The sequence below is a fragment of the Myxine glutinosa genome, chromosome 8 (genome assembly GCF_964187855.1).
Source record: "Myxine glutinosa chromosome 8, kmMyxGlut1.1, whole genome shotgun sequence".
NCBI classification, from domain to species: domain Eukaryota; kingdom Metazoa; phylum Chordata; class Myxini; order Myxiniformes; family Myxinidae; genus Myxine; species Myxine glutinosa.
The window spans coordinates 16,037,264-16,051,596 of record NC_136268.1 but is presented as its reverse complement, the minus strand read 5'-3'; the positions used below and the strand labels follow the sequence as shown (position 1 = coordinate 16,051,596).

General features: G+C 45.3%; 1 protein-coding gene across 1 annotated transcript in view; it reads left to right on the top strand.

The window, feature by feature from the left end:
- Window positions 1-788: 788 nt before the first annotated feature.
- The window catches only part of LOC137432021 (voltage-gated potassium channel KCNC1-like), a 40,496-nt gene continuing 26,951 nt past the window's right edge, over window positions 789-14,333 (top strand). The window contains exons 1-2 of the mRNA XM_078783925.1: window positions 789-863; window positions 5,450-6,404. Of these exons, the coding sequence (XP_078640051.1) occupies window positions 789-863; window positions 5,450-6,404 (1,030 nt within the window). The remainder of the gene's footprint in view (window positions 864-5,449; window positions 6,405-14,333) is intronic.

Here is a 14,333-nt window from a genome sequence, read left to right as displayed (position 1 = left end):
CTGCCAGAACATACCGAAGGCACGAGATATGTCAAGGGAGATGGTGTTGGTCCTTGCGTGCATTGGTTCATGTGTTGTGTGCATTGGTGCTTGCGTGTATGTGTTGTTGGATGCATTTGTTGGTGCATGTGTGTGTTGGTGTCTGCATGTGGCTGGGCGTGTCTGTGTTGGTGTGTGTGCACTTGCGTGTATGAGAATGTTGTTTGATTATGTGCATAAGTATTTCTTATTGGTACAATTATTGCTTCCAGTGTTATCATCGTGTGCAATTGGAATTCTTGACTTTTCTACTGGTATATACAGGTGTCAGGTGCTTCTCTGTGTGCATTTTGTGATGAAATATTGTTTGGATGCTCATGACAGTATCCGCATCATCTTCCACACTACCAGCAGCTGGTAGAGTTATGAAAACTCCTTTGGCATTGCGACGGATGTCCTGTTCTGCAGCCTAGAGAGATCTTTGGGAATGTGTGCACGGTCTCCTGGTGGGTTCAAAAGCTTAAGCCAATAAGCCAGATCAACGAACTGTCTGCACGGGGTGCGCAATGCACCTGCCTCTGCGAGGAACGCAGAGAATAGACATCAGAGGAGAGAACAGAAAGCGATGTTTTGTTAGAATTCACAACATGAAATTGGGACAAAAAAGTCACAGCTTCAGAAGAGAGAATTCACAGGAGAGGAACAAAATCGTAAGGAAAGTCAAGAACGATGCAAGAATCCACCAAAACCGAGGTTATTATATCGGCGATAAAATGATTGAAGAGTGAAATAGAGAACCAAATCGGAGTATGAGGGTCGTGGATGTAATGGTGTTTCTTAACCAAGAGGGTCTTGCAATGTTGTTCATTAAGGAAAAGGGTCTTGTAATGAATATATGAATGAATGATCGTTTTAAGGCCATTTTCCCCGCTAGAGCGGGGGTTAGCCTTGCGGGCCCCATGACAATCATGTTTCCCTGTTTGAGGCAATGTTTTTATGGCCGGATTCCCTTCCTGACGCCAACCCTTGGTCACCTCTTACGATGCGCAGGGATACGGTGCACCTATTCTAAGCCGGGGTACACACCGGGATCATTCATCCCAGCAAGCTGGTACTCAATTTGCCGACCTCGGAAGGATGACAGGCTGAGTCAACCCCCCTGGCGTTAATTCAGCGATCGACCGGGATTCGAACCCAGGATCCTAGGATCCCAAGCCAGCACCCTAACCGCTGAACCCAGGATCCTAGGATCCCAAGCCAGCACCCTAACCGCTAAGCCAACACCAGGCTTAAACTTGGTCTTGTAATGTTGTTTCATAATCAAGAGGGTCTTACGATGTTGTTTCATAACCAATGGGGTATTGGGATGTTGTTTCATAACCCATAGGGTCTTGTGATGTTGTTTTATAATCAAGAGAGTCCTGCGATGTTGTTTTTTAATCAAGGGGGTCTTGTGATGGTGTTTCATAACCAAGAGGGTCATGGGGGCGTTGTTTCATAATCAAAAGTGTCTTGCGATGTTGTTTCATAATCAAGAGGGTCTTGGGGCTTTGTTTCATAATCAAGCGGATCTTGTGATGGTGTTTCATAATCAAGAGCGTCTTGGGGCGTTTTCATAATCAAGGGGATCTTGTGATGGTGTTTCATAATCAAGAGCGTCTTGCGATGTTGTTTCATAATCAAGAGCGTCTTGGGGCGTTTTCATAATCAAGGGGATCTTGGGGCGTTGTTTCATAATCAAGGGGATCTTGTGATGTTGTTTCATAATCAAGAGCGTCTTGGGGCGTTTTCATAATCAAGGGGGTCTTGTGATGGTGTTTCATAACCAAGAAGGTCATGGGGGCGTTGTTTCATAATCAAAAGTGTCTTGCGATGTTGTTTCATAATCAAGGGGATCTTGGGGCGTTGTTTCATAATCAAGCGGATCTTGTGATGGTGTTTCATAATCAAGAGCGTCTTGGGGCGTTTTCATAATCAAGGGGATCTTGTGATGGTGTTTCATAATCAAGAGCGTCTTGCGATGTTGTTTCATAATCAAGAGCGTCTTGGGGCGTTTTCATAATCAAGGGGATCTTGGGGCGTTGTTTCATAATCAAGGGGATCTTGTGATGTTGTTTCATAATCAAGAGCGTCTTGGGGCGTTTTCATAATCAAGGGGATCTTGGGGCGTTGTTTCATAATCAAGGGGATCTTGGGGCGTTGTTTCATAATCAAGGGGATCTTGTGATGTTGTTTCATAATCAAGAGCGTCTTGGGGCGTTTTCATAATCAAGGGGATCTTGGGGCGTTGTTTCATAATCAAGGGGATCTTGTGATGGTGTTTCATAATCAAGAGCGTCTTGCGATGTTGTTTCATAATCAAGAGGGTCTTGGGGCGTTGTTTCATAATCAAGGGGGTCTTGTGATGGTGTTTCATAACCAAGAGGGTCTTGGGGCGTTGTTTCATAATCAAGGGGATCTTATGATGGTGTTTCATAACCAAGAGGGTCTTGCGATGTTGTTTCTTCATCAAGTGGGTCTTGTGATGTTGTTTCATAATGAAGAGGGTCTTGCGATGTTGTTTCATAACCAAAATGGTCTTGTGATAAGTCATTTGTGGTCGCTGGATTAAGGAGTCCACCTGATTTAAAGAAAGTGGGTTGATGCACTTGCATCCTCCTGCACTGTTTGATATAATTAACTTGGGAGATTATAATACACAGAACACTCCAGCACCCTTTGCTATTATACTCCTTGTTGTGGTCCTTTTCGCCCACTTCGTGGTCGAGTATCTCATTCTTCACCCTTTTTAATTTCTGTATGTCGGGCTTTGGATTCTAAAAGGTGTCAACGTTTTTGGACGAGGGTTCATAAACTGCAGAAAATTTTCCTCTGGAAACTGTTTGCTTGTAATGATTAGGTGTTGTGGTCTAGCTCTAGATTTCAAACCTATTTTCGCTCAATTGGTCTCCTTTGCGTGGCCTGTCAGGCTCAGGCGTGAACGGGATGGCTGGGTGAGAGCGATGATTGTGAAGTTCTATTGGCATTCACATCACACATCTTGACTGAGGGATCATCATCATCATCATTTTGTATGGAGCACGTAGCTGTGGGTTTGCATTATTGTTAGGAGTGTTGCTGTGGTGCTGATGCAGTGCTTCCTGTGGGTTGGAGGAAACCGTATAATTTCTAACATCCACATCCACCAACTAACGTGGGCAGAATGGATGGCCATTTTAACTTTCATCCGAGGGACGGCACACACAGATCGATTTCCCTGCCTGTGAAATTCCAGGATGACTAGCTAGCTGGGTCGACATTCAAACCCAGGCAAGACAACTACGAGACGGGTGTGCATACCATTTTCCAGCTATACTTGTAGTGCAGCAGATAAACACAAAAATTGTGCATTTTATGAGAAAAGCATGAAATTTTTAACATAGTGCGTACCATAAGGTTTATTTTCAGATGTGGAGGGAAGTCAGATTTGACCTCTGAGAACCGTGAGAGGTCAAATCCAAAATGGCCGCCAGTCCACCGGGTCTTATGTTCAAACGCGCTTAATTTTGGAACCAAATAGTGTAGAAAAACATTATAGGTGTCATTTCCAACTGAATTGGGGATGCCCAGAGGTGAATGATGCTTTCAATGAACTCCTCGGCATGCCAAGTGAGGTCAGTGAAGGCACAATGTTACTGCTGGAGCGATTTGTGGTGCTGATGTACGATAGAACCAGTGAGAGCATGGAAGTGAATGATGCCAGGAAACAGCTCTTCAAACAGAAGTGTAGAACTCTAGAGAACATTCCTCCAACCCAGGCAACACTCAAGCAGCACATCAAGCGCACTTGCTACCAGGCCAAGTGTTGTAACCAGGCATTGGTCATGGATCCAGAGATGCCAGACCCACCTGACTGGGGCTGGACAAAGGAGACAACTGGGTGGCAGCCTCTTTGGACCACTCTTCCTGAAGCATCAAAATCGTGCCATGAATTGATCGACTGTGGCTGCAAGAAAGGGTGCACTGGACGCTGCAAGTGTGCCAAAGCTGCACTCAAGTGCACTGCACTGTGCTTCTGTTCTGGAGACTGTTAGATTTTGATCATTACCAATTTTCATCATTGCACTTGATTTAATGTAAGCTTTGGTGGACATACTTGGTTAACTACAGTTATTTTTTCAGAGGTTTTTGCATCATTCCTTGCAGTGTAAACACTTTTTTTTCATCATTTCTGGTGTTTGGGTGTTCTGTACCCATCCCTGTACCTGAAAAAATTAAGTTTTAAAAGTTCAAATGAACTTTTTCCAATAGCAGTTCCAACTGTAGTATCATAAAAATAGATATTTAACGTAATTTGACCTTGACCGTGACCTAAATGCATGTCCTCGAGTTCTGGCGATCTCAAAAGTATTACCAAATGAATGGGCATCCCCAATTTAGTTGGAAATGACACCTATAAGCGCGTTTGAACATTAGACCTGGTGGACTGGCGGCCATTTTGGATTTGACCTCTCACGGTCCTCAGAGGTCAAATCTGACTTCCCTCCACATCTGAAAATAAACCTTATGGTATATACTAACTATGCTAGAAATTTAATGCTTTTCTCAAAAAATGCACAATTTGTTAAAATATGAGAGCTTATCCGCTGTACTATTGGAGATTGCTTGCAAACACACATTTACACATGTGATGTCACGTATTTCCATGTTCTCCTATCCTGTCTGCAACCAAAATGGTGGACCCATCTGTTTTCAAACATGGCCTTAAAACCTACCGCGGCTTGCAAAAGTATTCACCCCCTCGAAAGTATTCGCATTTTTATGCCATCTGAACTCATCACCCTCGCCAGAGAAGGGGGTTTTGCATTTGAGACCGTTTTGTTTGTTTGTCCGGGCCATTTTAGGATTTCTGTGTGGAATAAGCTAAGATTTAGTACTTTTTTCACGTTTTTTTTGTTTTTTCACTGCAAACCAAAGAAATACATTTGTGGATACCAAAATATTTTTTAAGTTCAACAATTTTCTGGAATAAATGGTGCATTATTTGAAAAAAGTGCAAAGGTGCCAATATTTTTGGCCACGCCAGTAAAAAAAGTTTTTCTGAAAAACGTATATATGCACATATGTATATACAGTATATGTCGATAGCTGCTGTTTCTCAGGCAGGGCATTTCGTGAATCCGTGTGCCGTACGTTGTATGGACATTAAGCTGGGAACCCGTGTACTAGCATTCGAAGCCTTTGGACCAGGAATAAGCTCGTTAACTGAACGAATTCCAGATTCGTGCGTTAATCAACCGCACCTCCCTAAAACGAGGCAACCATTGACGACACGCTGCATTTCCTCGGATTGGATATGGTGATAGTTTCTGGCATTCACAAGTTATGGGCAAACATGTTGGGAAATGACGATGTTCAATTTTTCTATTGATGTCGATGAATATATGAATTGGCATACAAAGGTAGTAATGATGTTTTCTCTCTTCCACAGTATGTTGCATTGGCTTCCTTGATGTTTATTCTCATCTCCATCACGACGTTCTGTCTTGAGACGCACCAGTACTTCAACGTCACATCAAACGTTACGAAACCCGAACACCGAGGAAACCGTACAGAATACGTGTCCACATTAGAACCTATGACTGACCGTCGACTCATGTACATTGAGGGTGTTTGCGTTCTCTGGTTCACCTTTGAGTTTTTAGTACGAATTTCTTTCTGTCCTGACAAGAGGGAGTTCATAAAGAACGTGCTAAATATTATTGACTTCGTGGCAATTTTGCCATTTTACTTGGAGGTCGCCTTCAGTGTGAGCCTTCCCTCAAATGTAGCCAAGGATGTTCTGGGGTTCCTGCGGGTCGTCCGATTCGTCCGCATCCTACGAATTTTCAAACTCACGCGCCATGTTGTCGGGCTGCGAGTACTGGGGCACACTCTCAGTGCCAGTACCAACGAGTTTCTCTTGCTCATCATCTTTCTCGCTCTCGGCGTGCTCATCTTTGCGACTATGATTTACTACGCTGAGAAATTAGGCACCGACGAAGCAGACTCCGACGGTAACTACTTCCAGAACATCACCATTGGATTTTGGTGGGCCGTCGTCACGATGACCACCCTCGGTTACGGGGACATGTACCCGAAGACGTGGTCGGGGCGACTGGTCGGAGCGATGTGCGCCATCGCGGGTGTGCTCACGATAGCTATGCCCGTACCCGTTATCGTCAACAACTTCAGCATGTACTACTCGCTCGCAATGGCAAAGCAAAAGCTTCCAAAGAAGAAGAATAAGCACATCCCACGTGCAGTCCAGGCTGCGGCTGCTCACGCCGCCGCTGCCATAACCTCACCAAACTTCTGTAAGCCAGAACTTATAGGTTCTCCAAAACGTTTATTCAATGACGAGTGTCCACTCGCCGAGGATGAAACCAAGAATGCACTTAACCCAGGTGAGATCCACATTAAACGCTTGTGTGTGGATGGTGAATGGCAGACATTGAGATATGTAATGAAAAATCATGCCGGGACTTGGATTAACCACAGGCAAGCCCCACCATTGGGCCTTTCTAAGGGTTACAGGCCCCTTCACTTTTTTAGAAAATTATGTCAAACTCTCTGCTCCCACTTTATCTCAAAGTCAGGAATCCATGCTGCCGATGATTCAATTTACTCGTATAACAAAATGTTTGAAAAAAGAATAAAACAACAGCAAATTCAATTAAATATGATTCGTTAATAAACCAGACATATAGACAATCGGAATGTTCTTTTTAACTGTGGCTTTCTTCCCAATTCGACTTCATCTATAACAGGCAGTTTAAAGTTGCAAAATCCCGAAAAATTGTTTCATTAGCAAAAACGAGTGACGTGCTTACCGAGTTGCCTTTAAACGTGGTTTAAGTTGCGCGGTTGCCTTTAAAACAGCTGTTCACCACCATCTCTTATCTTCCCCCATCCAAAACCTTGATCTTTTCTACCCCCGCTAATTCGTCCCAGATACACTTTTTTTTTTTTTTTTTAATTCCAACTTCTTTCCTGGAAGTCCTTGCAGTGTTCATATGTTTTATACCTCACCCACCTCCCCCCAAGCCTCCTCTCCCACATTTCTCCCGATGTCCCTGCTCTCAAATGTTGTTTGTGTCCTTCCCCCTCTCTCCCCATCTTGTCTGCCGCTCCCCTTATTTTTTGTGTTTTATGTGTCGGTTTGACTTTTTGTGTGATTAATGTTAGCTCTTTCACGAGCCTCCATCTTGTATACAAGAAATAAATAAATAAATAAATAAATAAATAAAATAAAACCCAATACAGCAGATAAACGAAGCATATCTGGAATTGTTTATTAACTTTCATTTTCCTGATTAGTTTTCTTTCCTCAATTTCAATCTCAACATCATTGTTTACAAGCAATAGAGTCAGATTGCATAAACAGATGTTCAAACCCAAAATTTAACTTCAAACGCCACATATACCTTGAAAACACTTTAAAAGTTGTGTGTGTGTGTGTGTGTGTGTGTGTGTGTGTGTGTGTGTGTGTGTGTGTGTGTGTGTGTTTCTGGGATATTCTTACTGGTCAGGTTCATGGAGTAAGGAAGGAAACCAGAAGCGCTCGGTCAAATACAATAACAATCGCTCATGTGCATCCAGATAATACCAGATCACACCAATTACGATGCAGGAATGAGCAGAATCCAAAAGATGATGGTGTGCCTTTGTTTTGACATGTTTCAAGGTGTGGTTTCCTATGTTTCAGCATACAACTGGAAATGAGAGGTCTGAGTTGGCTATAATATCAGCAGCGTGCTGAGGCTATGGTACCACGTGCTTGCCTCTCCTGTTAGGGTACCACATCCCCTTTCAGGCTCTGGTACCCTATTGAGTTTGCTAGGATTATTCGCCTCCGTTGGACAAAGTCCGAAATGGGGGCTTATGGATTGGGTCTCGTCCGTCCGTCCAGCCGCAACCATATCTCGGAGGTGTACGGACCGATTTTGTTCATCCGTATCAAAAAGACAATACATGATGCTATACATATGCACATCATATTGTTTCGTGATGCGATCAAAGATGGCCGACTGGCAGCCATTTTAGTTGTAAAAAACCCGATGTTGAAAATGTCCTCGACAATTTCTCGTACATACATTTACTGATCTTGTTCAAACTTGGCAGACTGATCATGAACAATGGCTTGCATATGCACGTCATGTTGTTTTGGAGATCAGATCCTAGATGGCTGACTGGCGGCCATTTTGTTACATACCCCAAAATAAGAACCAAAAGATTGTTGCCCAATAAGACCCAAAAGGCCCCGAGGACTCAACAGACCCCGACTAGTCCAAATACCCTGAGAACTCCGAAGACCCAAAAGATTCGAAGGACTCCGAAGACCCTGAAGAATCAAAAGACCCCGAGGACTCAAAAGACTCCAATGACCCCTCATATATTTTTTAAAATATTTAAAATCCAATGCTGAATTCAGTTTTATAAAGAGGATGTCATTTGTGACACGTGTCCGATGAAAGTGGGGTTGTATCAAAGCGGGTTGTATCAACATGGGACGTCTTGTGTTACCCGGTCATCACTGCCAGCAGTTATAAAGTGGCTGTTGTAGTTCGATTTAAATTTGGTGGAGTAGGTTTTAGTTATATTTTCTGGTTGGCCGTGACCTATCTATATCAATATATTGTAACAGTCATCGGGTTCGGACCAGAGTCCTGATCCCAATCATAACTACCAAAGTAATGGTGGACAATGGGTGGACACGTGGTCAAATGTTCCACTCTGTAGGTCACACATTTAGCGATGAATGATCCTCGGAGGCCACACGTTATCCACCGGGAAAGCCAAACAGATCTTTAGTTGTCAGTAAAAGCCCCCCCGGATGTAGTCGGCAGTAGCAAGCATCCCGTGAGGATTGCAGACCACAACCATCAGCTTTACCGACTTGCAAGTCCAGCTTTTGCATTTATAAACTTTGACTGATTTAATTCGACTGGATGAATCATAACAACCTGCACCGACATCTGTACTTCTGTTTCCCACGTGCAGAAACCCCAATGAGATCTGTTGCTTACAGCCAGATTACCCATCTAAAGGATGGGGGCCGATTGATAACCCAGGGCAAAACACTCCGTTTTACAACCTCCGAATGAGGGCTGTTTGCACCAATCTATAATGCCCGTGGTCTAACTCATGTCGTTGATCAGCGTTCCCATTTCAAACAGCGCATCAGACCGCCACATCAGTGGAGAAAACCAGGATTTTAACCGTTACACAAGCGATTCGGAATTAAGGGGAGAGAACAAGAAGCAAAACACATTGATCACAATAAGTTTTCGAATCTTCACGATATCTCTGGCTTAAGCGGAATATATTATGGCCCAACAATCGAAAACTTGAGGCTCTCTGCTCTTTGTAAGGACTTTCCAGCTGTCGATACTTTTTTATTCTTCACCTTTCACAATGACTTCATTGTTGTTGGTATTTTTTTGTATGTCGAGTCGAGGATTGTGCAGGAGCTACAACACAGAACGAATCAGGACATAACACAATGAAAGGAACAGTAGAAAGAGAGGGGATGGGTGACGACAAACCAACAGTAGAGTTCAAGGACATTGTAGAGGAAGACCTTTTCAAACATTTTTTACAGAATCTAAGGCTCATAGTGTAACACATACACGCACACACACACACACACACACACACACACACACACACACACACACACACACACACACACACACACACACACACACACACACCTCATAGGCATGAGCATTCCGAGACACAACATAGGACTTTTAGACGAGACTAGCTCAGCCACTGAGCTTGGAGGGGGCGAGGGGGGAAGGAGTGGCATCACTTCCCAGGGCTCTCTGGGTACCTACGATGCCACAACAACGGTGCCGTCTTTCTCACCGCACTCAGCGGGCATTTCTTAAGGAGGAGTTTCCACGTTCCCATGCATACCAACCTATGGGGGTTGTCCGTGCTCTTGTCCTTTTAAATGATGAACGTCAAGCAAAGTGACAGCACATACCATTTTTAAAGTCTTTGGTTTGACCTGACAGGGTTTTGACCCGCCGACTTCCCAGACTTTCTGGAGATCCCGGGGGTGGTGAAGCGTAATTCTGGCTGGGGGGTAAGGGGACCTGAGTCAAGAGGGGGAATGTAGTCATATTATTATTATTATTATTATTTTTTGTATACAAGATCGAGCCTCGTGTAAGACCTAACATTGATCACAAAAAGACAAATTGACACATAAAACATATGATAAAGGGAGCAGGAGACAAGATCGGGAGAGAGAGAGGGAAGCACACAAATCCAACATTTGAGCGCAGGGACATCGGGAGATCTGTGGGAGGGAGAGGGGCTTGGGGGAGGAGGCATTGGAAAGGGGGTGGGGGGGGGGGCAGAGGTATAATACACATGGACACTGCTAGGACTTCCAGGAAAGAAGTCGCTATTTCAAAAAAGTGGAGTGGACTTGGAGCGGACCCTTTAACCATTACACAACCGAGTCTGATGATGCCTAATACTGGTATTTCGGTTTCTTCTTGATATTTTGAGAGAAAGTCTTCATTCAAATGACAGACTGCAGGCAGAGTTGTGCCATCCGCATATCTGATTTTATCTTTCCACTGCTGACTGCAATGCTGGCAGTCCAGTTCTCAACTGCTCTTCTCTTGACTATTCAGCATAGATGTTAAAGTAAACCTCTGTTTCAATGCTTTATCTAAGATTGGGAGTAGGGTTCCTTTGGAAATTCCCTTGGAAATTTCTGAGCTAGCCTTGTGGAGCAGGCCTTACCCGAAAATGAAAAGGAATTAGGGCTCATAAAAGTGGGTGTGGTCAAGTGGAATAAGGGTAAATGCATGCATTGCTTAGGAAAAGTGGGCGGGGCTTAGGAGGCGCTCAAACCAAAACATAGAGAGGTTTTTCATTTCATCTCTGCTCAACAAAGATATTTTAACTGTTACGGATTTATGTGAATTACTATTCAGGTCATTGATTATTAATGTTTATTCGATTAAAGGTTGTTGTGATTAAAGGGTCAGGAGCCCTTCTGGGGAAAAGTAGACAGGAAACGGAAGAAGAAAACACACGAGGTCCGGGAGAAGCGGCGATCTTCTTCCTCCTCGCCCAGCTCCGACGCGAGCGGTGTCGATATTGAGCAGCGTGGGGGACGCTGCGTTTGAAAGCCTGTCTGGCGAAAGGAGTTACCTGCGTGGGGTAATTACCGATTACACGTCAAGTTGCCGTGGGTTCGTGCACGGAACCAAGCGTCCGGCACAGTTCGCCTCAACGTCGACAAGGATGCGTACGGGTCGCACCTTGGGCCTCGCGCGCTTTGCAAGGCGCGCTTTGCTTTGCCCGCTTTGCTTAGCAAGGAGGTGTGCGCTGCAGCAGCTGTCCCCAGTACGCGACGTACGTTTGGAACACGTCAGCCAGGGGTTCGTTCAACCGCCCGTGTGCGGAGAAGTCGACCTTCACCTTGGTCTGGAGGGGCCCAGAGACATTGTGAGGGACAGTGACCATTGAGGGGTCGTGAGTGGGGAAAGGGGGGGACATATATAAGATGGCCATCTTAGTAATATTGGTGATTGATTGTTGATGGTTGTTGATTGATTGGGGAATATATTATTGATGAATCCTGATCCTTGGTGTGGGGTTTCTTATTGACTTGAATTGTTGTCTTTCATATTGATTGCGTTACGAAAGCGTATAAATCATAGATCTTTCTGGCGGAGTTCCTCTCACGGTCCGGGGGTCACCGAGACCAGGTAGTCACCGGGAGGACCACGTAACAGAAATTGGGGGCTCGTCCAATTGAATTCCGGGATATAAAATTGTATGAAATAATAAAATAATATTTTTATTAATTAAAATTTATTAATTAAGTATTAATTGGTAAATTTTTGGGTGAAGGTTAACAGGTGTTAACGATAGGCACCATGGCGTTTGTGGCACAGAACTTTGCGGTAACCCTGACTGAGGCACAGTTCCGAGCGTTACTAAAGTCGGACCTCTTGAAATTGGCCAAACATTTTAACTTGGAGGTCCGAACTAATTTGAGGAAGGCAGAGTTGCAGACCGCGGTGATACAATCTATGGTGGGATTAGGAACATGGGACGAGTTAGCCTGGGAGTGGCTACCCGAAGAACCAGAAGACGTTGAGCTCCGGAAACTGGAGTTGCAATTACGGAGCCAGGAACGGCTCAAAGAAGAGGAAAGGAAAGCAGAAAAGGAAAGAGCAGAAGAAGAAAGGAAAGCAGAAAAGGAAAGAGCAGAAGAAGAAAGGAAAGCAGAAAAGGAAAGAGCAGAAGAAGAAAGGAAAGCAGAAAAGGAAAGATCAGAAGAGGAAAGGAAAGCAGAAGAGAGGAGAGAAGAGAAACAAGCAGAGGAAAGGAGAGTGGAACGAGAACTCCAGGAAAGGTTAGAAGGGAGAAAAGCAGAGGAGAGGAGAGCTGCAAGGGAACTCGAAGCAGAGGAGAGAAAAGCCGAAAGGGAATTAAAGGAACGTGACATGGCGCTTCAGCAAGAAATTAAATTCAAGGAGCTGGATTTAATGAGAGAACGGGGAGAGGTACCACCCTTGCTGATGGGGTCGACACCTCGCCAGAAAACCTGGGATGTGGGCAGACATGTGAGGCTGGTTCCACCCTTCAGTGAAAAGGAAGTCACTCTATTTTTTCCACACTTTGAGAAAGTGGCTCGACAGTTAAACTGGCCGGAGGAGGCCTGGACCATACTAGTGCAAAGTGTGCTGGTGGGGAAAGCTCAAGAGATTTATTCGGCGCTACCAATGGACCAATGTGCAGATTATGAGGTATTGAAGAAGCACATCCTCAAAGCCTATGAGTTGGTTCCTGAAGCTTACCGGCAAAAATTCAGGAATGCCAGGAAGAGGGAGAGTGAGACCCATGTGGAGTTTGCCAGAGTGAAAGAAAACATGTTTGATCGGTGGTGTGAGTCGAAAGGAGTCGGGAACGACTTCGAAGCATTGCGTGACCTGATGCTGGTGGAGGAATTTCAACAGTGTGTCCACGAGGACATCAAAGTGTACCTGCAGGAAAAGAAAGTACCAAAGTTGTGGGACGCAGCCACCATGGCAGATGATTATGCCTTAACACACCGGATAGGGGTCCACACACCTAGCTCCTCGCCTAGACTTCAGCAGGGGAGTTATGGAACACCCGGTGCGGAGAACGACAATACATGGCGGCGGCCTCGAGGGGATTATGGGGACAACGCGGATACCCCAACTGTTCGAAATCAGAGGGCTACGGGCCCAAGACAACCTTATTTCCCGGGGGGCCCGAGGCAGACCACGAGTTTTTCCTCCGGGCCTACTTGAGCCTTTTGCAAAAAACCTGGACACTTGATGTCCAGTTGTTACCTCATGAAAAGGGACAACCCAGAGCGGAGTCCGACTATTACAACTCCGAATGCGATGGCTAGCGTAAGAAATCGCCCACAGAAGAGTTACCAACCATTTATTTATGAGGGGTTTGTCTCACTCGAGGGAGACCTGACTAACCCAAGACCTGTTAGGGTATTGAGGGACACAGGAGCCCATCAATCCTTAATGCTGGAAGGCATTTTGCCATTGTCAAAGAGTACTGCAACTGGTGATAGTGTTCGGTTACAAGGGATCGCTGGCTGTGTTAGTGCCCCACTTCATGTCATCCAGTTGGAATCCGATTTGGTGTCAGGACCGGTCACCGTCGGTTTACAAGCCACGCTTCCTGTAGAGGGAGTATCTGTGATTATCGGGAATGATTTGGCCGGGGGGCAAATTTATGGTAACCCGAGGGTGGGTAAAGAGCCCTGCAGGGGAAATAACACCACCCCAGCTCGGGATGGCGACAAAAGTTCCAAGTTATTTGTAGGGGGACTGAACTTCAACACAGAGGAAGAAGTTCTGACCTCTGTCTTCAACAGATATGGGCCGCTGGTGGAAGTGCGGGTGGTAAAAGACAGGGAAACGCAACGGTCAAGAGGGTTCGGCTTTGTCACGTTTGCAAGCACAAAAGACGCCAGAGAGGCAGAGAAGAATTGGAATGGTAAGGATTTGGAGGGTCCGACCATAACAGTAGGGAAGGCATTTCGTAGGCGCCGAGAGGTCTACAGAAGAGGACAACTTGGCGGTAGTTTTGGGGTTGGCCGCAGCCGATATTACTATGGAGGCTCCCAGAGTTACGGCACCTCCCGAAAGAATGAATGTCAGAGCACTGGCCGAGAAGGAGACCGCCAGTCAGGTAACGGCTGGGACAAGGGGTCCCACCGTAACTGTTAGGAGTCTGGAGAAGTTGAAGCACTATATACGGTGGAGCCGCCGAGCCGGGGCTCCTACACGGACTAACCGTGAACGCCA